The 23,255-nt window shown below is 37.0% G+C and overlaps 1 protein-coding gene across 10 annotated transcripts in view; it reads left to right on the top strand.

Moving 5' to 3' along the window:
* The first annotated feature begins 4,796 nt into the window (after window positions 1-4,796).
* Window positions 4,797-23,255, top strand: part of LOC123515000 (TBC1 domain family member 5-like) — a 44,510-nt gene continuing 26,051 nt past the window's right edge. For 4 of the 10 annotated variants that reach the window (XM_045273313.1, XM_045273315.1, XM_045273319.1 and 1 more), the window contains exons 1-8: window positions 4,797-4,997; window positions 7,187-7,256; window positions 15,091-15,168; window positions 15,301-15,533; window positions 15,934-16,065; window positions 16,915-17,085; window positions 21,837-21,925; window positions 22,852-22,902. In XM_045273313.1, the coding sequence (XP_045129248.1) occupies window positions 7,211-7,256; window positions 15,091-15,168; window positions 15,301-15,533; window positions 15,934-16,065; window positions 16,915-17,085; window positions 21,837-21,925; window positions 22,852-22,902 (800 nt within the window). In that variant the 5' untranslated portion in view covers window positions 4,797-4,997; window positions 7,187-7,210. Of the gene's footprint in view, window positions 4,998-7,186; window positions 7,257-15,090; window positions 15,169-15,286; window positions 15,534-15,933; window positions 16,066-16,914; window positions 17,086-21,836; window positions 21,926-22,851; window positions 22,903-23,255 lie in introns of those variants that run through there. The other 6 variants (XM_045273317.1, XM_045273321.1, XM_045273318.1 and 3 more) reach the window with 6 other exon arrangements.

Below are 23,255 nucleotides of genomic sequence, written 5' to 3' on the forward strand. Positions count from 1 at the left end.
GAACTGATGGTTTGACTTATGTAAACTTTGGCTCATTATTGGGGGAGTTAAAGACCCCACAAACTCCCCCTAATTGCCACCACTGAAATTAACATTGTCTTCCCTTTCCATGTAGTAGGTATTGTCAGAAATCACAAGTTCTGAAATGGGATATTTAAAATGTTTATTGGAAGCCCGTAAGTGATGAAGCACAGAGACAGTGGCACATGATGAGTGAGGCAAGGCACCACCAACCATCTGGATGGTGTGAATGATTGCCATGGAACATAACTGAGGCTGTGTTGCGTTGCATCATGGGTGTGATGCTTCCCCCGCGACTGCTGCAGCATCCCGGCTGTGGAAAGTGTTGCGGTCCACCTGTCATAGGGAGCAAACCGGCAATGTCTTCAGTCATCAGACAAAAGAGAGAGAGAGAGAGAGAGAGAGAGAGAGAGAGAGAGAGAGAGAGAGAGAGAGAGAGAGAGAGAAGAAGATATTAAGAAAAAAAAAAAGCCCACTTAAATGCTGGCTCTCTAAAAAGTGGTAAAGCGTCAGCCAAAATTGGAGAGCAAATGCCTCAATACCTCCCTCTTAAAAGAAGACAAGTTATAGGAAGTCGGAAATACAGATGCAGGGAGGGAGTTCCAGAGTTTAATAGTGAAAGGAATAAATGATTGAGAGTACTGGTTAACTCTTGCATTAGAGAGTTGGACAGAATAGGGATGAGAGGAAGAAGAAAGACTTGAGCAGCGAGGCCGCAGGAGGAGGGGAGGCGTGCAGTTAGCAAGATCAGTAGAGCAGTTAGCATGAAAATAGCTATAAAAGATAGAAAGAGATGCAACATTTCGGAGGTGAGAAATACGCTGAAGACAGTCAGAGGAGGGGAGTTGATGAGACGAAAAGCTTTGATTCCACCCTATCTAGTAAAACTGTGTGACTGGAACACCCCCAAACATGCGAAGAGTACTCCATACAGGGCGGATAAGGCCCTTATACAGAGTAAGCAGTTGGAGGGTGAGAAAAACTGGCGGAGACGCCTCAGAACACCTAACTTCATAGAAGCTGTTTTAGCAAGGGATGAGATGTGAAGATTGCAGTTAAGATTGTGAGCAAAGGACAGACCGAGGGTATTCATTGTGGAAGAGGAGACAGTTGAGTGTCATTGAAGAAGAGGATAGTTGTCTGGAAGATTGTGTCGAGTTGATAGATGGAGGAATTGAGTTTTTGAGGCATTGAAAACTACTAGATTTTCTCTGTCCCAATCAGAAATCGTAGAAATATCGGAAGTCAGGCGTTCTGTGGCGTCTCTGCGTGATCTGTTGACTTCCTGAAGGGTTGGTCGTCTCTGAAAGAACGTGGAAAGATGTAGGGTGGTATCATCAGCTTAGGAGTGGATAGGGCAAGAAATTTGGTTAAGAAGGTCATTAATGAATAATAGAAAGAGAATGGGTGACAGGACAGAATCCTGAGGAACAGTGGCCGTCTACCACAGCAGCAATAGAACGGTCAGAAAGGAAACTTGAGATAAAGTTGCAGAAAGAAGGATAGAAGCCGTAGGAGGGCAGTTTTGAAATTAAAGCTTTATGCTAGACTCTATCAAATGTTTTTGATATGTCTAACGCTACAGCAAAAGTTTCACCGAAATCTCTAAAAGAGGATGACCAAGACTGAGTAAGTAAAGCTAGATCACCAGTAGAGCGATGTTGACGGAAGCCATACTGGCGATCAGACAGAAGATTGTGAAGTGACAAATGTTTTAGAATCTTCCTATTCAGGATAGATTAAAAAACTTTAGACAAGCAAGAGATTAAAGGGACGGTAGTTTGAGGGTTAGAACGGTCACCCTTTTAGGAACAGGCTGAATGCAGGCAAACTTCCAGCAGGAAGGAAAGGTAGAAAGGTAGATAGACAAAGTTGAAAGAGTTTGGCCAGGCAAGGTGCAAGCACGGAAGCACAGTTTTGAGAACAATAGGAGGTACCCCATCAGGACCATAAGCCTTCCGAGGGTTTAGGCCAGCGAGGGCATGGAAAACATCATTACGAAGAATTTTAATTGTAGACATGAAATAGTCAGAGGGAGGAGGAGAGGAGGACAAGCCCAGAATCATCCAAGGTGGAGTTGTGAGCAAAGGTTTGAGAGAAGAGTTCAGCTTTAGAGACAGAAGAGATGGCAGTGGTGCCATCAGGATGAAATAAAGGAGGAAAGATGAAGAAGTGAAGTTATTTGAGATGTTTTTGGCTAGATGCCAGAAGTCTCGAGGGAGTTTGAGTTTGAAAGATTTTGACATTTTCTATTTATGAAGGAGTGTTTGGCAAGTTGAAGAACAGACTTGGCATGATTCCGGGCAGAGATATAAAGTGCATGAGATTCAGGAGATGGAAGACTCAAGTACCTTTTGTGGGCAACCTCTCTATCATGTATAGCACGAGAACAGGCTGAGTTAAACCAAGGTTTAGAAGGTTTAGGTTGAGAAAAGAATGAGGAATGTACGCCTCCATGCCAGACACTATCACCTCTGTTATGCGTTCAGCACAAAGAGATGGGTCTCTGACACGGAAGCAGTAATCATTCCAAGGAAAATCAGCATAATACCTCCTCAGGTCCCCCAACTGGCAGAGGCAAAACGCCAGAGGCACCTCTGCTTTGGGGGATCCTGTGGAGGGATTGGAGAAATAGGACAAGATACAGAAATGAGATTGTGATCGGAGGAGCCCAACGGAGATGAAAGGGTGACAGCATAAGCAGAAGGATTAGAGGTGAGGAAGAGATCAAGAATGTTGGGCGTGTCTCCAAGACGGTCAGGAATACGGGTAGGGTGATGCACCAGTTGCTCTAGGTCATGGAGGATAGCAAAGTTGAAGGCTAGTTCACCAGGATGGTCAGTGAAGGGAGATGAAAGCCAAAGCTGGTGGTGAACATTGAAATCTCCAAGTATTTAAATCTCTGCGAAAGGGTAGAGGAACAGAATGTGCTCCACTTTGGAAGTTAAGTAGTCGAAGAATTTACTATAGTCAGAAGAAATAGGGGAGAGATAAACAGCACAGATAAATTTAGTATAAGAGTGACTGTTAAATCGAAACCAGATGGTAGAAAACTCGAAAGATTCAAGAGCGTGGGTACGAGAGCAAGTTAAGTCGTTGCATACATAGACGCAACATGCATGTGTTAAGTAATTGCTATACCAAGAAAAATCAATCTTCAGGTCAACTTTCACCTGATATACAATTTATTTATCCTTCATTTAAATGCACATGTATATGTACCTACATGTTTACATTTACATGCACATGTACATTCACATGCATGACCTTGTTCAGCCATACGTTTCCCCTAAAGAAAGCTTCCCCACCTCTCACCCGGCCAAGCACCAAAGCTGGAAAACACTGTATTATCTCATTTGTAAGTGTGATTTACCGTCTAAGTCTTCGTGCCACTGTATGCCACGACTATTACTGGTCTTTTAAGGTCACATATATGGCAGGCAGCCTCAAAACATTGACATGTGACGGAAAATAAGGAGCTTAACTCGGGCGCTTCCATGTATTTTTAATGGGAGGTCAGCAATGTTTTTGGTGTAGGAGTAGGGGCAGCAGCGGACCAATAGCGCGCTGGCTTCACTTTTGTGACGTCATGCCGCCTTCTGTTATTTAACCTCCTTGAAACACCCCCAATTGGCAGCGTTCTTGCCCAGAAAATGGAGAACACGTACATACATCACTGAAAAATTACTTTGTAAAAAATCTAGTATAGAAGAAAATAATTAAATAATACCTATATATATTTTGGAAAATAAGAGAACATAAAGTAAAAAACTTAAATAGCTAATTACAGCTCCAGAGACCTAGACAATACCCAAACCAAAACACATCAGGAAGTGCCGATATCTAGGCTATACAGTTCGACAATCAACTGAAATGGGGCCGGATTCTCAAAACATCACAGCCTTCCGCAGTTAAGAACTAGAAAGGAGCAGCATTTACATTTTGTGAAAATAAAGTATTAATATGGAACAAACTAGTTGTAACTTTTGCTGGAGAAAGGTAAATTTGATGTCCTTTCCGAACACTTATTGATGCGACTTTATGATAGTCGATCATGAATAAGCTACCGGTAATAGTCAGAATTCATGCTACCTCTTCGATAATAGCTTAGGTACATAAATCTGCAATACATTATTACTATTATTATTATTATCATTATATATTTTTTTATATTTAATTTAATTTAATTATATTTCATTTATTAGACCCTTTTATTTATTTATTTTTATTCACTCAGAAATTTTTCTCAAACCAGCCATGACTCTGCCATTAGATGACACTGCAAGTGTTTTTTTTTTTTTTTTCTTGGCAGGATATCGATCTCATTATTTCTAGGAGTTTGATACACCGCTGTAGTCTGTGAGTAAGATGTCTGCCGTTCTACACCACACTCAACATGTGATTCCGTGCGGTATCAGCAAAGTTTGAAAAGAATCGTGCATGTAACAACAGTCATATGTATTATTCGAAAGAGCCGCCTTGATACATATGATTAGAAGTGCACAAAAGAAGATAGAGATATGGCATGAAAGGAAATATACATTATGGAAATAAAAACAATGACATTTAGAAGAGTGGTTTTGGAGAGCAGACGATGCTTTGTATATACAAATTATGTTATAAGTATTTGACTAAGGATAGTCAGAAATAGCAAAACTATAGCTTATTTTTCTTTGGATAAGAATATTCATACTTTACGCATAACGTATGATGGATAGTCTTTAACATTTTAGTAGATAATTTGAGGTGAAAGACGGTGCCTGACCCGGGTTTAATTTGAGGCGGAGTGTCAAGTTGTGGCAGACTGGCAGCGTCACACACTCTCGGCGCCCACCAGTGTCAACACCCAGCTCCCGGCCAGCGCCCATCCTTGCCCTCCCTTGCTCTGCATTGCCTCACACCACGCAGCACGCCAACACGACCTCCTAGGATAAGCATAACTGTCTATCTCCAGCTTGTGTCCTGTTATATGACAGGTGAGTGAAGCAGGTGGGAGGGACACACTCGTAAATGTAATTGTCCCACCAGGGGCAATTACATTCACTCAGCCAAGGATGCGTAGGGAATTTTTGTGTGGCACTCAAGAAAAAAAAATAAAATGTTGTTCATTGTCTTCTTTCTTTGCAGCATGAGAAAACGTTTTACTCAATGGAAAAGGCAGACCTAGCCAGTATGTCAGTCAATGTAGAGTTTTATGCAATCGACGATTCTCTAAGGTGGCTTATGTTTTTTTTATGGTGAGAAGTGCAGTGAATTGATTGGTGTTTTACATAATTGCCTTCTCAAATGTATATTTTTCGAGTTATGACAATTTTTCTACTCTTAACATGCCAATCTCTCATGCCCAATGATCTTAGAGGACCAGTGGTGATTTTTTTTATTCTTTCTGGGGGGACAGGGGGGAGAGAATTCATTGGAGTAATGTGGATTGCAAAAGAGATTGGAAATTAACTAGTATATATGTCACTTATACACAGTTCACAGGAGTCTGTGTCTATACCATAGTCCACTTCTTGTATTAGCCGTTCTTTAAATCTATGGTAAAAATGCAGTGTAGTGCAGTCCTCTGTTATTCTTTGTCTTTCTCAGCTTAAGCTTGCAAATCTGATGTGAAGATAAGGTTGTAGTATATTGGAAGCTGATACTGCTCAACAGTAACTGGGGCATTATCCATAAAAGAAATAAAATTTTAAGTAGGCAAGAAGAGAGAGGAGAACAGACGCCAAGTCCTGCGAGAGGTTTGTTTACAATATTGTCCCTGCCCTCACCCACAGGGGGTTAGGTAAGCAATTTACACTCCCTCACCACCATCTAGTTATGTACACTATAAAACTCGCCACTAAGAGATAAATACTAATATCAAATTGATTGAGTTCAATTTTTATTTACTTAGGTAAGAATCAGATGTCCTGGAATTAATTAAAATTACTTACATTATTTGCCATGGGGAAAGCAGTTTTGGATTTCAAGCAGTTTGATTCTCTTCTCAAACAGCCTTCTGGGATGCATGGTGTTTGAGTTCTGAGGATCCACTGTATTGTAAACTGTATTGCAACCAACAATTTTTTATATTAATCTCTGTCGGAACAACTCTGCCTGTATGGTTAAGATTTCTTGATTTCTGTATTGCTTTAGGAAAGGTAATATTTGGAACCTAATGCCCCATCAAGTAAGGTTGGTGCTGTTGACTACTGTAAAAGAAAATCTGTTCTAGAGTGAAGGTTAAGAAAGGAACAGATTTAGTATATTAGCTATGTGAAAGAAATTGAGTCAGTAAATGGAATGACAAACAAATGGAATTCCTTATAACATCCAATTAAGAGAATTTCCAATTGATGGAGATGTAAGAGAAGCTCAATTTACAAAAGAGAAAGATTGTTAATCTTTGAATGATAACAGTACCTATTGCAACACTTTTGTGACTTACTTTATGTAGTAATGCCAATTTTTTCATGATCCAGTTCGTTTTCCTTAGTGAAATTCCTTAACTAGGATATATTTTCTTTTAAAAAGAGGAGGAATTTCTTTTTCTTTATATATATTTATATATGCATGTGTGTAAAGGAAGCAACAGTGAATTGGTCACAAGGGACAATATACTCTGCTTCATCAGTCATTTGGAAGTATGCATACATGACATAGTTGATACCTAGTTTAATGCTTGTTGTTGTTGTTTGTCAGCCCATTTGAGATTCTGCAAGGATAATTATGGTAAGTGTCACAGTGACTGATATTTTATTTTGGCTCCAAGTCATATAGTATGTATAACTAAACCAATTTTTTGTCCAGATTGATCTCATGTATAAATGAATAAATCAATGTGGTAAATGTCAGTGAAATGATTAATGCTTTATTATTGATAACATACATATATTTTGTATGCATGATCTTTAAATTATATGGTTAGCTTTTAGAGTAACATATACTGGATTATAATTGTCCAGACTTTAACTAGTGTTTTTGATGATTGTATTAGAAATGGGGTGTACAGCCTCATTTCAGCTTCAGTCTTGGCGAATACTTACTTATAAGCCCTCTGGAAAGCTAGTACAAAATGTAGAATACAGGTACTACGACTAAGCACCATTCTTAATCAGTTAAGTCAAAACTCGCATTGTCTTGTTTGCTCCAAAGTAATGTTTTCTCAATGGTTTGATCCATGCAGATTTAAGAAGCTGTTACTGTGATCATGGAGAGATTTCGGCCTTTGATTGCACAGTCCAGTAATTTTATCGGTAAGTAGAAATGACTGTGAAAGCTTCCATTGCAACTTTCTTCGTTAAGTGTCAGGAGTTAGGTACTTTATATGCATGTTGTGCCTAGTGAAATCAAGTGCTCTACTATAGGTATAGTGTATTGACTTACTATTTTCTTCATATTTATTACCCCTCCTTTCTCTCTCTCTCTCTCTCTCTCTCTCTCTCTCTCTCTCTCTCTCTCTCTCTCTCTCTCTCTCTCTCTCTCTCTCTCTCTTTCTTATTATGAACATGAACAGTAGGTAAAGTCTTGCATTGGTAGACTAATTAATGCCAGAGTAAAGTTTGCTAGATCCGAATGAGTGATGGTATCAAAGCCAATTGTAGAGCCACATTCCTTGTCTCTTATCCATCCCACCGAGGCAGCTGACTTATTATTCATAATGTTCTTGCGACTTTCCTCAATTTTTATAATGAAAGTATTTTCAAACACTTTGGGCCCTTTTTTTTTCCTTAAGTTAGTTTTCAAAGATATTCATAAGATAACTACAGTAATGTCAAATTGATCTTTCAGATGAAGTGTGCAAAGAAATTAATATGTAAATGATTTTATTTGCTTTCAAATTTTTTTAAGATCGGTCAGTAATAATTTATTATTTTTTGTTTTCTTAAAAATTGTGGAAACAAGTGAATGTTTTATTTGAATAACAGATGTATTTCTTATCTTTATTTCCTGAAAGGTTAATTCTTTGATGCTCTTGTTTCCCCATTATTTTTTTCTCTTTTCTTTTATCAGCTTAGGAAGAGGTTGAATGACATAATTAAGAATAACTTTGAACCCATTTTTGATTGGCGATATCATTATAAGTACACCATTCAATTGCTCCACCGAATGGGAGAGAAGGCAGGGGATATATTTACACATTAGATTGCATTGTGGTTACTCTAGAATCAAAGTCATCAAAAACCTGACCTATTTCACAATAATTTTTTTCTTTCAGTTGGTCATTATTAAGTAACAAGATGAAATAAAAGTGAGCAGATAAATGTTCAAACTTGACCATATATTTAGTGAAGTATGTTGATGAAATGAATGTTAGTATCCAAATGACACTTCCATCTGTCATTATCATTCACCCTGCCATATACTGATTGATTTACAATCTCACCCCTTGATCTCTGTCCAACAAATAACATCTCTGTATTTGCATTTTAATTCCTCTCACCTTCCACTCTTATTCTCCAATTTCTGTAGAGAGATGTGTGATGCCATATACTTAGTAGACTATGGTGAGTGTGATGGGCAGGAGTGAGGAGTGGGAGATGGTGCAGACTACATTACCACATACTGTACAGCAGAATTCAACTCATTCATCCATTAGCTGTTATTTTATTCTATTAAAAAAAAAAAATTATGGCAGAGGGAAATCTGCCAAGGGTAACAAAATATTAGAAAAAAAAAAAAGGTCCACTAAAACTGCAGGTTTCCCAAAAGATTTGAGAGAATCAGCCAAAAGCCAGGGACAAATGTCCTGATACCTCCCTCATAAAAGAAGTCAAGCTGTAGGAAGATGGAAATACAGAAGCAAGTACAGAGTTCCAAAGAATGATTGAGAGTAGTGGTTAACTCTTGTATTAGAGGATTGGACAGAATAGGGATGAGATGAAGAAGAAAGCCTTGTGCAGTGAGGCTACAGGAGGAGGGAAGGCATGCAGTTAGCATGAAAATAACGATAAAAGATAGCTAGAGATGCAGCATTTTGGCGGTAAGAAAGAGGCTGAAGACAGTCAGTCAGAGGAGGGGAGTTGATGAGATGATCTAATAAAGCTGTATGAGTGGAACCCCCCAAAACATGCGAAGAGTACTCCATACAAGGACGGATAAGGCCCTTGTACAGAGTTAGCAGTTGGAGGGGCGAGAAAAACTGGCGGAGATGCCGTAGAACACCTAACTTCATGGAAGCTGTTTTAGCAAGAGATGAGATGTAAAGTTTCTAGTTAAGGTTATAAGTAAAGGACAGATCAAGGATATTCAGTGTGGAAGAGGGAGACAGTTGAGTATCATTGAATGGAATGTTGTGTCGAGTTGATAGATGCAGGAATTGAGTTTTTGAGGTATTGAAAACTACTAAGTTTTCTCTGCCCCAGTCAGAAATCTTAGAAAGATCAGAAGTCAGGTGTTCTGTGGCATCCCTGCATGATCTCTTGACTTCCTGAAGGGTTGGTCATCTCTGAAAGGACATGGAAAGATGTAGGGTGGTATCATCAGTATAGGAGTGGATAGGGCAAGAAGTTTGGTTAACCCGCTAAGACCGATGGCCGCAAAATTCGCACCCTCCCATTACCGCAATTATCATAAAAAAATCAACTCTTATAAATTACTCTGGAAAAAAATCTGCTGTTAGTAGACATGACAATGCATCATCCTACAAGTTTTTATTGCTCTACTCACTATGGTTGTCTCAGAATAATAACCGATAGTTGGAGAAGATTGTGGTAGCAGCAACTCGGGGGAGGTGCTTTTATGTGTATTCTTACATAATGTAAGGCACTGCTCATGTTTTTATGTGTTTTCACATGTTTTTCGTGTTTTCACTCATATTGGCTGATTATAGTTACGTATGTTTTTATCAGGCGTGGGTGACGATGTTGTCACAATAGCGGGGTCGGGATCTACCTCCAACCTGTGCACTTTGCGTCTTGTCCCACCTTGTCTATCACTTTTATCACTAAACTTTAGCTTCCTCTTAGCACCAGGAGCCATAGTTGTAAATAATAGTTCCTTAAATAAGTAAATACGTAAATAATTATCACCGCGACACGACGCTCACACACCTCACAGAAATTTGCGGGAGACTAGCTGGCTAGAGCGGTGTGCTTCCTGGGAGCCGACAGTACTACCATAGGACTACGTCATGACCAAATATAGCAGCGCTACCAATGCTAGCGCGGTTTTTATTAGTGCTCAAAGTAGCTGCCCCATTTAAGGACTGTCGTAAGTGTGCTATGCAGCCGTATTTAAGGTCTGTCGGAGTTTTCGGGTTAAGAAGGTCATTAATAAATAATAGAAAGAGAGTGGGTGATAGAACAGAATCCTGAGGAACACCACTTAATAGATTTAGGAGAAGAACAGTGGCTGTCTACCACGGTTGCAATAGAATGGTCGGAAAGGAAACTTGAGACAGAGTTGCAGAGAGAAGGATAGAAACTGTGGGAGGGCAGTTTTGAAACCAAAGCTTTGTACCAGACTCTTATCAAAAGCTTTTGATATGTCTAACACGACAGCAAAAGTTTCACTGACATCTCTAAAAGGGGATGAGCAAGACTTGGTAAGGAATGCCAGAAGATCACCAGTAGAGCGAGCTTGACGGAAGCCATACTGGCGATCAAATAGAAGATTGTGAAGTGACAGGTTTAAGAATCTTCTTATTGAGGATAGATTCAAAAACTTTAGACAAGCAAGAGATTAAAGCTATAGGACAGTAGTTTGAGGGATTAGAACGGTCACCCTTTTTAGGAACAGGCTGAATGTAGGCAAACTTCCAGCAAGAAGGAAAGGTAGAAGTCGATAGACAAAGTTGAAAGAGTTTGGCCAGGCAAGGTGCAAGCACGGAAGCACAGTTTTTAAGAACTATAGGAGGGACTCCATCAGGTCCATAAACCTTCCAAGGGTTTAGGCCAGAGAGGGCATGGGAAACTTCATTATGAAGAACTTTAATTCTACTGTAGGTATGAAATAGTTGGAGGGAGGAGGAAAGGGAGGGACAAGCTTAGGTGGAGTTTTTAGCAAAGGTTTGAGAGAAGACTTCAGCTTTAGAGACAGATGAGATGGCAGTGGTGCCATCAGGATGAAATAAAGGAGGGAAAAATGAAGAAGTAATGTTATTGGAGATATTTTTGGCCAGATGCCATAACTCACGAGGGGAGTTAGAGTTTTAAAGATTTTGACATGTTCTATTTATGAAAGAGTGTTTTGCAAGTTAAAGAACAGACTTGCCATGATTCCGGGCAGAAATATAAAGTGCGTGAGATTCAGGAGATGGATGGCTCAAGTACTTTTTGTGGGCAACCATTCTATCTTGTATAGCACGAGAACAGGCTGTTAAACCAAGGTTTAGAAGGTTTAGGTTGAGAAAAGAATGAGGAATGTACGCCTCCATGCCAGACACTATCACCTCTGTTATGCGTTCAGCACAAAGAGATGGGTCTCTGACATGGAAACAGTAATCATTCCAGGGAAAATCAGCATAATACCTCCTCAGGTCCCCCAACTGACAGAGGTAAAATGTCAGAAGCACCTCCATTTTGGGGGATCCTGAGGAGGGATTGGAAATATAGGACAAGATACAGAAAGAGATTGTGATCGGAGGAGCCCAATGGAGAAGATAGGGTAACAGCATAAGCTGAAGGATTAGAGGTGAGGAAAAGATCAAGAATGTTGGGTATATCTCCAAGACAGTCAGGGACATGAGAAGGGTGTGGCACCAGTTGCTCTATCATGGAGGATAGCAAAGTTGAAGGCTAGTTCACCAGGATTGTCAGTGAAGGGAGAGGAAAGCCAAAGCTGGTGGTGAACATTGAAATCTTCAATGATGGAGATCTCTGCAAAAGGATAGAGGGACAGAATGTGCTGGTATTAACATTGTATCTGAGGAGCTGTGAAATTAGATCATAATATTTAGTAGATTGATAAAGCTTTAGCAGGGAAGTACATTGAGAACATATAAAGAGGATTTCCCTGGTGATAAATTATTATCTACAATGAGGCTGGCAAATACAATTTAGTGTTTTCACAAAAAGAAATAATTGCCAAATGAAAAAATATGGTTGATATATGAGAGTTAAGGTAGCTGATTGAATTTACGAATTTACCAAGTACAGATATGTATACTAAATGCAAGACTCTACTACTTTTTTTATTACTGTATTTTTTTAGTAGTAGTAGTAGTAGTAGTAGTAGTAGTATCATGTTAATCTTTTGCATCATGATTTTCATTGTTAATGTATTTTGCTCATTGTCAAGAAGTCTGAGGATCAGTCCTTTCACACAAGTCTACATTTATATGACAGAAAGTAAGTACTGATTTAAGATGATTTATTCAAAATGTTTATGACCTAAAGTGTTGCAAATTTTGGATTTTGCAATACAGTGGTGCAGTAAAAGCTCCATAACTCAGAATTCCACATAAATTGGCAAGACAACAGAATATCCATCCAATTAAAGATAATTGTCTAAAAAGATGTCTCAAAATTTTTGTAAGTTGTCACCATACTGAATAATTAGAGTCACCAGACCATACCTGATATAACCTTCACATCAATAGTTACTGTGTAGGTTATGACATGGCAAGAAAGGCTTCTGGTTCTGATTTTGGTTGAAGATCAGGGACTTTAGCCTTTGTAATGGTAGTACAGTATCTCTCTGATGTGGTTTTGTTTATGGTTTCTTTTTGTGGTTTGATCTGTCTTATTTCTTGAATATCAGTTGATTTGTGTACTTTTTTCTTTTCATTGCAAAAATGCTTAGTGTTTCTTTTGTTTTTTCTGTGTGATTCTTGTCAAAAAATCTCAATGATAATAATATGAGTCCCTATTATGTCAGCTTACAGAGACTGTAGTGTATCTGAGTTTTTGTTAGGACTTGTTATTGTCACCAAAATTTTCACAATTGTAATGCCAGTATATGTAGCTAAGCATCTTTGCATTATGTAATGATAAACCTAATTTCATTCAGTTTGTTTTTCTTGTCAGTGTATGCACAGTAACATGTGTTCTCTCATTCTTCTCTGTAATTCTACTAGCTTAATGATTTTTCATTTGGCAGACCAGCCCAACCTTAAAAGGTAGCATAATTTGACAGGTAACACTTTACCTCTTTGGTGTAGGAATACATCTTTTCATAGCTGTGTACAATAATGAAAAAAATTATCACAATAACTGATAAATTGATAATGATAATCTTATTGGCAATAGCAATAATCAATAATTATAGATAACTGCCAATGAATTTATCACCCAATGATTGATCAATCAATATATCCATAATTTTGCTACTAGTGATAACAATATTGATATTTTAGATAGAAAAATCAATAAAGCCAAATCTTTATTTTTATTTTATTGTTACCAATTTTTTTTTTTTAAATCTTGGAAAAATTTGGAATTCAATGTTTATCCTACCTCTTCACTATTGAAATATATTGTCTTTTATGAAAACAGCTACATCTAATTATGAAAGTTAAAAACTTTAGTATGCTCATGTTTCCAAAAATAAAGTTCTCGATTGTTTATCTCTAGCTTAGAACCAAAAGTATCAGCTATACCAATGAATCAATAAATCAGGGAAAATTATTATTGGATAACTGATGACCGATCTGATATTTTTATCATGATAACATCTACCTTTGCATATTTCCTCCTCAGAATCTGTGTGATGTTTTTGCAAGATTTCTGTACATTACATAGTTGTGACAATTTGCAAGAAAATGAGATGGTCACAATAATAGCACCTTTTACAGTGGCATCCTGATGGATTGTTACCAGCTCTATTATATTCTAGTATTCATGCCACTTTACACTGATTATGACCAATCAAAACCAATTTCATCTTCCTTGACTATTTCACTTTGTCTTGCATCTCAGAAGAATGTGTTTGTATTCACCACAGCCTAATCACAAAACTATCAATCAAGAAATTTAATAGAAACAGTGGTTAGAAATATCAAAGTGAGGTTGAAAATGTGAAAAGTTTTTTTTCCTTGAGTGATGGTCTTCTATATGAAAAGATGATAATGGTAATAGTGAAATATTGATGTTAAACATTGGTTTAGAGAATACTTCCAAATAAGTTTTGAAATTAATTTTGTAAGAGGTATCTGTAGTTGATTTTACACCGTACTACACTGCAGCAGATATATGTATCACTACTTGCTAGTAATCCAAACCCTCTACTGGTACTTCAAAGATAAAAGAAGGATGTTGAGACCAAGTCTTTAAGCTGTGTTTTATTGTCACTTCCTTTTTTAGGGATCCTCAAAGGGGTTGAGGTATCAAAGGCATGAATAGATATATATAGATACTAGTTATGCATGCTCATTAATGAGATATTGGTTCACTATTATTAATACTTGTATTTCAAATTCCTTCTCTTGATACTGTTCAAACTAAAGGAGGTGCCAGACTTTCAGTACCAGTGTACAATTAGGTAAATGAAATACCATTGTCAAAATGCTTTATCCAGTAATGGCCCTTGGTATATGTAGACACATTCACTGGTGGTTGTACTGATGTATTTCAGTGTTTAAAATGTGTTTCTTTTGAAATATTTTATCCTCATATAGTATGAAATATATTCCTGTGTTATAATGAATGTATAGATATACATTATTATATATTTCTATAATCATAATTACTTTATATTATTTTTTTATATTCAGTTTGTTTACCATCCACCTTTCCAATTACTAATTTTATCTCAGTATGTCTGCAGTGTGGTTTCATTGGAATCCAACTTAATTAATTTACATACTTTTTTATGTCTTCTACTTTATGTCTACACTTTGTTATTTTTTATTTTATTATCTAAATAAGTAATTTGTATTAAAGATGTTAGTGTTTCTAAAGTTTAATTTTGTGGTAGCCCAACGATTATATGTGGCAATGATGAAGGTGCTGAGGTAGATTCTCTGGACAGCATGATGATATACATATTCTTAATAATTCTACTTGAATTATAATGGGCTTGAAATTTGCCATTAATTACTATTTTTTGTTATTACAGTAAATTATTGATTTTCACAATGATCCTGTACATTTCATGCTCATTGCTTTCTTTTTTGGCAATTAACTTCTCTTTTCCATCTCATTCCACAAGACCCACTGACTGCTGGCCTATCCAAGGATGATGATACGGTGTCAGTAGGTGAGGAGCCCACCAACTACCTCAGTTCAGGTATGGAGTACAACCATCATTAAGTTATTCTGTTATCATGAGGGCAATGTAACATTCCGTTATTTTCCATGGATTATATCTGATCACCATTCTACTGGTAATATCACTTTATCATCAGTGATGGTATTGCAGGGGCCAGCAGTGACCAACTTAGTTTACGTAGGGAGGACCACTTTAGTGCTAGCCAACCTCCTCGGTTACTTGGTGGCGGACTGCCCTACAGTGCTGAGTGGGCTGAAGTGTGTCGCTGTGTTGGGACACCAGTGATTCAAAATTTGGGTCGGAGCGGAGAAATGAGAGCCAGCAGGTTCCGATCAGTTTGCTGGATGGTCTATCTCCAGATTCTACCTGACAATCACACAAATGTAAATTTATGTTTCTTTTAATGTACAGTATGTTTGTTTCTTACTTAAGGCAAAGTTTGGAATGCTTGTATAAAGTAATTTTGTTTTATGTTCATTGGAAACTCCCATAAGAAATTATGACAGGGGAGGGATTATGTAAGTTCACAGACACAGTAACAGAGAATTGTAGTTTGAAGACAATAAAATCTTAATTTAAGGATAAGAAAAAAAAAAAGCAACATACTTTACAAGAATCTCATAAGGTCTGTATTTGTTTTCTTTTTAGTATCACTTCATACCTCATATTTGCATTATCAAAGAATTTTTCATGTGAAAATTTTCTAGTGAAAGAAGAGTTATTGAGGAGAATGGCAATAGCAATAAAATTAAAAGCAAATGTATTTGTCCATTTCCCATGTAGTGGCTGAACGTGATCAGAGAGGAACGAGAAAACTATGAAACCATCAGACTGCGGTTAATGGTAACACCAGGCAGCCACAGTGATGAGGCACTAGACCCTCTACTGAACAACCCTCTTTCCCAGGACCAGGAGGTAAGTCTTGGTAGTGCCCTGGGCTGTGAGGAACAGTGAATGTGCCAGCAGACCACTTAAGTCATCAGAAACCACAGAAAATCTTAGATTAATTATCAGAATGATGTGAAACTGAGAAAGTGATTCCATAATTTTGGCAAACATGAAAAATCACCACCACTTATGATTGATATCCACCAAGGAGGCATAGGTGTAACAAATCATGGGCATGGAAATTTTTGGCTGTGTGCTGCTTTCAAAATAAAAAAATCATGAAATAAATAGAATATCCTTTTATGTTCATTTGAGATTAGCTACAGAATTGTCATTGTTTTTGTTATTATTATTTTATTACTATTGTTGTTGTTATTATTATTATTATTGTTATTACTATTATTATTATTATTATTATTACTGTTATTATTATTGTTATTATTATTATTATTATTATTATTATTATTATTATGTATTATTATTATTATTATTATTACTATTATTATTACTTGTTTATATCACTCACAGCAATATACATACTTACAAGTGATGTATGTGACACAAATCACTCTTTCCTTTCTTGTTTGGGCTTTACATTGGCAATTTTTTTTTCACCCACACACAGCTTGTACGGTCTTTCTTTTTACTCAGGTCTTTCCTTTATAGAGTAATATCTTGTATGTAGCTACATTGCATTTTACCTCACAGTATTGTTCTTTGTGTGGACCAATTTTTACTACCATAAAGCATATTGGTAATTTAACTTTCAACATTTAGGCTTCAATGTATAGTCAAGTTTCCATTACTATAAAAGATGACATTCATTAATTAGATTTTCATATTTACCTTAAATGTTATTAATTCATCTCTTTATAGAGTCCTTGGAACCAGTATTTTGAGGACTCAGAACTGAAGAAGCTCATCAGACAGGATGTGGTGCGCACTTTCCCTGAAGTGGAGTTTTTCCAGTCCACTCGCATCCGAGATCTGATGGTGACAGTCCTCTTCTGTTATGCTCGGCAGCACCCTCAGGTTGGCTATAGACAGGTAAGAATAAAAGTAATCTACTTCAGTGAGCTGCAAGGGATATGAATGGTCATGGAAATAAACTAAGATTCTTTATGAATAGAAGGAATAAATTCTATCTGCAATAGCAATGTAAGCTTGGAATAAGATGGATGCAGAAATGGTACACACACACACACACACACACACACACACACACACACACACACACACACACACACACACACACACACACACACACACTCGGATAAAGTGGATAGTGAGAAACTGATCCTGAGAGAAGAATATGACATTAAAAGCACAAGATCGCATAGTAAAAAACCGAGGAAGGGAAGATGTCTGAGAGATGTTAAAAAATATAGTTTCCTGCAAAGAAGTGTTGAGACTTGGAACAGTTTGAGTGAAGAAGTGGTGTCAGCAACGAGTGTGCATAGTTTTAAAGAAAAATTGAATAAGTGTAGATATGGAGACGGGGCCACACGAGCGTAAAGCCCAGGCCCTGTAAAACTACAACTACTTAAATACACACACACACACACACACACACATACACAGTGGATTGGGGAAAGTTGGAAGAAATGAGGAGGCATTGAGGCTGGACTTATTGTCTACAAAAGAGATTGACATCATTTAAGAAATAAATGATCAGTGCCCTCTAGGTAAAAGTGACCATCTATTAATTAAATTTAACCTAGACAGCGGCTCAACAGTAAACAGGAACAAACTTCACAAAAATAGAAGATGTAATTACAGAAAGGCAGACTTCACAAAGTTGAGGGAATACATCACAGAAGTTGAATGGAATGAACTATATACAGCAAATAATGTAAAGTGAAAGTGGGATATATTTATGAAAATTTATAATGAAAGGATTAACAGGGATGTTCCCAAAATCAGATCCAGTGAGGGAGAGAGAGAAAGGAAGACTGGTATAACACAAGATGTAAATTAGCAAAAGTGAAAAAAGAAGCAGTATGGAATAGATGGAGAAAAGAGGAAGACATAATAATTGGGAGGAATTTAAGGTAGTAAGAAATTAATATATCTAAAACCTAAGAGAGGAACATAAGAACTATGATAAAGATATAGTCAATAAATGCAAAAAATGAGCCGAAACTCTTTTATAGTTATGTTAATGAGAAAATTAAAAAAAAAGCAAACAATAGGTAGATTAAAAGTTGATAATGTTACCTACGTACAAAGATGTGAGATCACAGGCAGAAATAATGAATAGGTGCTTTCAATCAGTATTCAACAAAGAAAAATAAGTTTGAAAAAGCAAGTAGAGGGCACAAGGACAAGGAAATGAGGGAGATCCATCTGGAAGTCAAAGAAATTAAGGAATTATGAAAACCTTGTATGTGAATAAGGCTCAAATACCAGATGGGGTGTCAAATTGGATACTGAGGGGATGTAATGACCAGCTGGCAGAGATATTACATAACATCATAGTATGTTCTTTTAAGGAAGGAAAAGTTCCTTTAGATTGGAAAAGGGCCAATATTGTATCAATTTTCAAGGGAGGTAACAAAGAAAAACCACTGAACTACAGACCAGTATTCCTAACAAGTGGGGTTGCAAAAATAGTGGAAAGAACAGTTAAAGACGGATGGATGCAACAGTTAGAAGAGTCACATACCTTAACTAGACAACAATTTGATTTCAGAAGTGGAAGATCTTATGTCACAGACTTATTGAGTTTCTACAGTAGAGCAATAGATATAATGCAGGAGAGGGATGGCTGGGCAGACTGTGTCTACTTGGATCTAAAAAAATGGCTTTTGATAAAGTACTGCATCAGAGATTGCTATGAAAAATTAAAAACATAGGTGGTTTATAAGGAAAATACAGCATTTTTTATTTATTTATTTATTTTTTATTTTATTTATTTTCTTTTTTACATTATGGCCTACAGCATTTGTAAGTATACTGGAGGAGTATGGGAAGTGCTGTTCAGTTTCCACCCATTAGGGGTGCAGGCAATTTTATTTATAGTGGTACCCATATTAGGGCCCATATCACCACCGAAGTGCATCTTTGGTGTAAGGCAATATTACACCTCCACCTAGAACCTGGGTAGCATGGTGACATGTAGGTAACTTTAAACCACTCGATAAATGACAAAGTTTCAAGACGATATGTGGCAGGATTTGAAGCTACATGTGGATGTCTGCCCGATCCCACACTCACCACCTTATCCACTATGCCACTGCCTCCCTGGTTTGGATAACAGACTTCTTAAAAGACAGAGAAATGAGAACAGTAATAAAAGGTGAAGAATCAAAATGGTGTAGAGTTATAAGTGGAGTTCCAGTGGGAACAGTCCTGGCCTCAGTAATGTTCATAGTGTATATTAATGATATAGTAGATGAAGTGGACAGTTATATAAGCTTATTTGCAGATGACACAAAGATATTGAAACAAGTGGAAAATGACATGGATTGTGAAATGCTACAGAAAAACTTGAATAAGATACATGAGTGGAGCAAGAAATGGGAAATGGAATTTAATGCAAAAAAGTACTGTGATGGAACTAGGGAAAGGCAAAAGAAGACAGACAAGATCTTAGAATAGAAATTAAAAAAAGAAAAAAAGACCTGGGTATTACAATAAATGACACTTACCATCGAAAAAACACATAAACAATATAGTTGGGTAAACATATGAGTTACCAAGAAAAATTAAATGGGCATTGACTTATATAGATGAAGAGATGATGAAAAAACTAATAGAATTCATGATTCAATCTAGAATATACTGAACTTGTATGGTCACCACATGATAAAAAAAGAAATAAGTAAAGATGGAGAGGATTCAAAGAGCTGCAACCAAAATGGTTCCAAGTTTGAAAGACCTAACTTATGAGGACAGATTAAAAGAGATTAAAACTTCTAACATTGTAACAGAGGAGAGAAAGAAGAGACCTAATTGCTATGTATATACAGGGTATGAAAGGGAATGTACCAAGTTGACAAAGAATACTTTTTTGGTGCGGGACTCCAGAAATACAAAGGGCCATGGCATGAAATTGAAAAGACCACATGTAGAAGAGATATTAAGAAAGATAGTTTCCCAAAGAGAAACATCGAAATATGGAACAATTTGGATGAAACAGTAGATCAAGCAAGAAATATTCATGACTTTAAGGCTAAACTGGATGACTAAAGATATGGAGACAGGACAGCACGAGCATAGCTCTGTTCTTGTAAAACACAACTATGTAAACACACACACACACACACACACACACACACACACACACACACACACACACACACACACACACACACACACACACACACACACACACACACACACACACACACACACACACACACACACACACACACACACACACACACACACACACACACACACTAAGAATAGGTTATGTCCATCCTTACTAGTAGCTTTTAAAGTGGATAAGATCAGTCAGTGACCACACTGAAAATCAGTTCCATAACACACCCAGATCTTTTTTTCACTGGGTTTCAAAATACTTTTCTCACTTCTCTCTCTTTGTATCATGTAACATGTATGTATACCTTGGGTCTCCTTTCACTAGTGATGGCACCACTTCTTCTGCCGTTAAGATCCAACCCAACTTAAAAATGCCACATGTCCTTAAATTTGTCTCTTTTATCAAGAAAAATAATGATATTCCTTATATAGTGAAGAAGCGTGTGTTTGAAGCTGCACTCATGTCAACACTTTTGTACGGATGCAAATCATGGATTGGAGCGGATATAAAACCAATGACTAAGTTATATAACTGGTGTCTAAGACAATTGCTAGGTGTAAGGAAGTTTACATGTAATGACGTGTGTTATGTTGAATCAGGATATCCTCCTTTAAAAGACCTTGTTGAATTCAAACAGCATACCTTCTACCGAGCAATGTGGCAAGAAAGATCTGCTTATGATGACAATCCTTTGTTTTTTGTGTTAAACTTAGTGAAAGACAAGAATACAACCACAGGAAAATTGGTGCGAGAATTTATAAACAACACTGTAAAAGATCTCAGTGTTGCTATGGAAAGTGTGAAAGCAAGCATCGCAAACAGTGATTCTTCCAGACATGTCACTTATAAAGACATTAACCCGAATCTTGTCGCTCATGATATATATAAAAGCAAACACACAATAAATGAAAACCACAGGCTGGCCTTTACAAAGTTTCAAGTCAGTGGTCATTCCTTGATGTGCGAGACGGGAAGGTGGAACAGGTGGGGCAGAGGTCGGCTGCCGTTGGAGGAGCGCCTGTGTGTGTGTGGTGATATTCAAACAGAAAGACATGTGATAGAGAACTGTATAATGACTCATCAAACTAGGAATTCTTATAATTGCACGTCTTTGGAAAATTTATTCCATGGCACTTTTTCACTGGATATGACATGTAAAATAATTTACGAAGTTTTGTCAACATTTTTGTAAACAAGGGTTACCAGAATACTCGTGGGTTTAAGATCACACACTGCATAACTATTATGTATTTTCAACTGGACTACAGTTATTTATATATCATGTAAATATAAAAATATATATGTATCTACCTTTACGGGCTTTATGTATAATGGCTTGCTGTGGTCAATAAACTATCTATCTATCTATCTATCCACTCCTTTTAAAGGCTACATTGGTCCATGCAAAGCATTCTTTCAGTACTCTTTTAGTTTTTAATCTTGATTCACCTTTATGAAGAAATATCGTAATCCGACAATATTTGTCTGTATAAATTTTAATTTCATTAACTGAACTTTGTTTGCTCTTCAGGGAATGCATGAGGTTCTGGCACCACTGATTTTTGTACTTCACTGTGACCACCAGGCCCACCAGCATGCTCACGAGGTCGATCCAGCTCCGTAAGTCCTTTACTTTTAGATATTTCATCAGCATGAGATTGCTTATGATTTACTGTGTATAGTCAAACATTTACTTTATAGTAATGATGTGTTGTTCATGCCCTTTCAGTTTTTTGATTAGCCATAATCAGAATATGTAGTACTATCTCAAACTATTATAAAATGTTGAATTAAGGTTACAGAATGTGAAGTTACATACATTTGAACTCTAACCTTTTATGTGAAAAGACAGACCATAATGATCCACTTTGTATCTGTTTACTGAAAGATAAAGTGTTGTCTTCCAAATTATGAAAAAAGAAAAATCACTTAGAAGCATTGCTTATAGATTTGTCTCTAACTTTATATGATATATGTCTGCATAGTGTTGCTGTAGTAGAGGAGTAAGTAGAGGGGTATAGCAGTTTTGAAGCATAAAATTATGTGAATGAAAGAGCGGAAGAATGAGGTATGCCGTTCCAGAATTGATTGGAACAAGATATCTAAAATGTTATAGCCACATTAGGAAAAAGGAATTCAGTCATGCATCAAGGGTGAAAATCTTTTTGCTTGAAAAAGAGAGGGATGATAAGTAGAGGAACAGAAGAGAACATGTGTAACACAATAAAAATGAGGGAGTTGTATATGAATAATATGCTTGAATGAGTCTTCCAACAACCATCCATTGGTATGAGACTCCTCCATTGTGAAGCAAGACATTCCTAGTGATGGTGACGTCCAACATGTAATACCCATTAATGCTAATTGTAAGAAATTATATTTGTCAAAAACTGTTTTAAACAGTTGTTGAAAACCTTGCCTTACAAATTTTAGAAATTGATCTTTACTGAAAAAAAAAAATCATGTTGAAGATGGAAGAATGGTGTACATGTTCTCAATTGGTTATTAGATATGATAGCACCATCTTATTCTTTTCAATGTTTCAGGAATGTGCTTCAGGAGTTAATGGATGAAGCATACTTGGAGCATGATGCCTTGTAAGTACCCTTAAACTTTGTCAGTCTTATAAATTATAATGACACAGCTAGTATTCTTGATAAAGGGTATTTGTATAATACATGTATTGTACTTTCTTACTTGGCAGCATCAAGATCATTGTTTATATAGCTGACTTAGCAAGGGCATTGCAGTGTCTTCCTCAGGTTTCATTTGCTTTGTAGCTGTTATTGTTGCTTTGAATTCTACCACAGCTTCTAAGGGCAAGGCTGTGTCTTCCATGTCAGTTAGGAAACTGAAGATGCTGTTGGTGGTAGACAAAATGGCTGTTATACAGGACCATGGAAGAGGTGTGAACTGTGTGTGCGTGTATGTGTGTCTGTGTGTATTTACC

This window comes from Portunus trituberculatus, chromosome 38 (assembly GCF_017591435.1).
Source record: "Portunus trituberculatus isolate SZX2019 chromosome 38, ASM1759143v1, whole genome shotgun sequence".
Lineage (NCBI taxonomy): Eukaryota > Metazoa > Arthropoda > Malacostraca > Decapoda > Portunidae > Portunus > Portunus trituberculatus.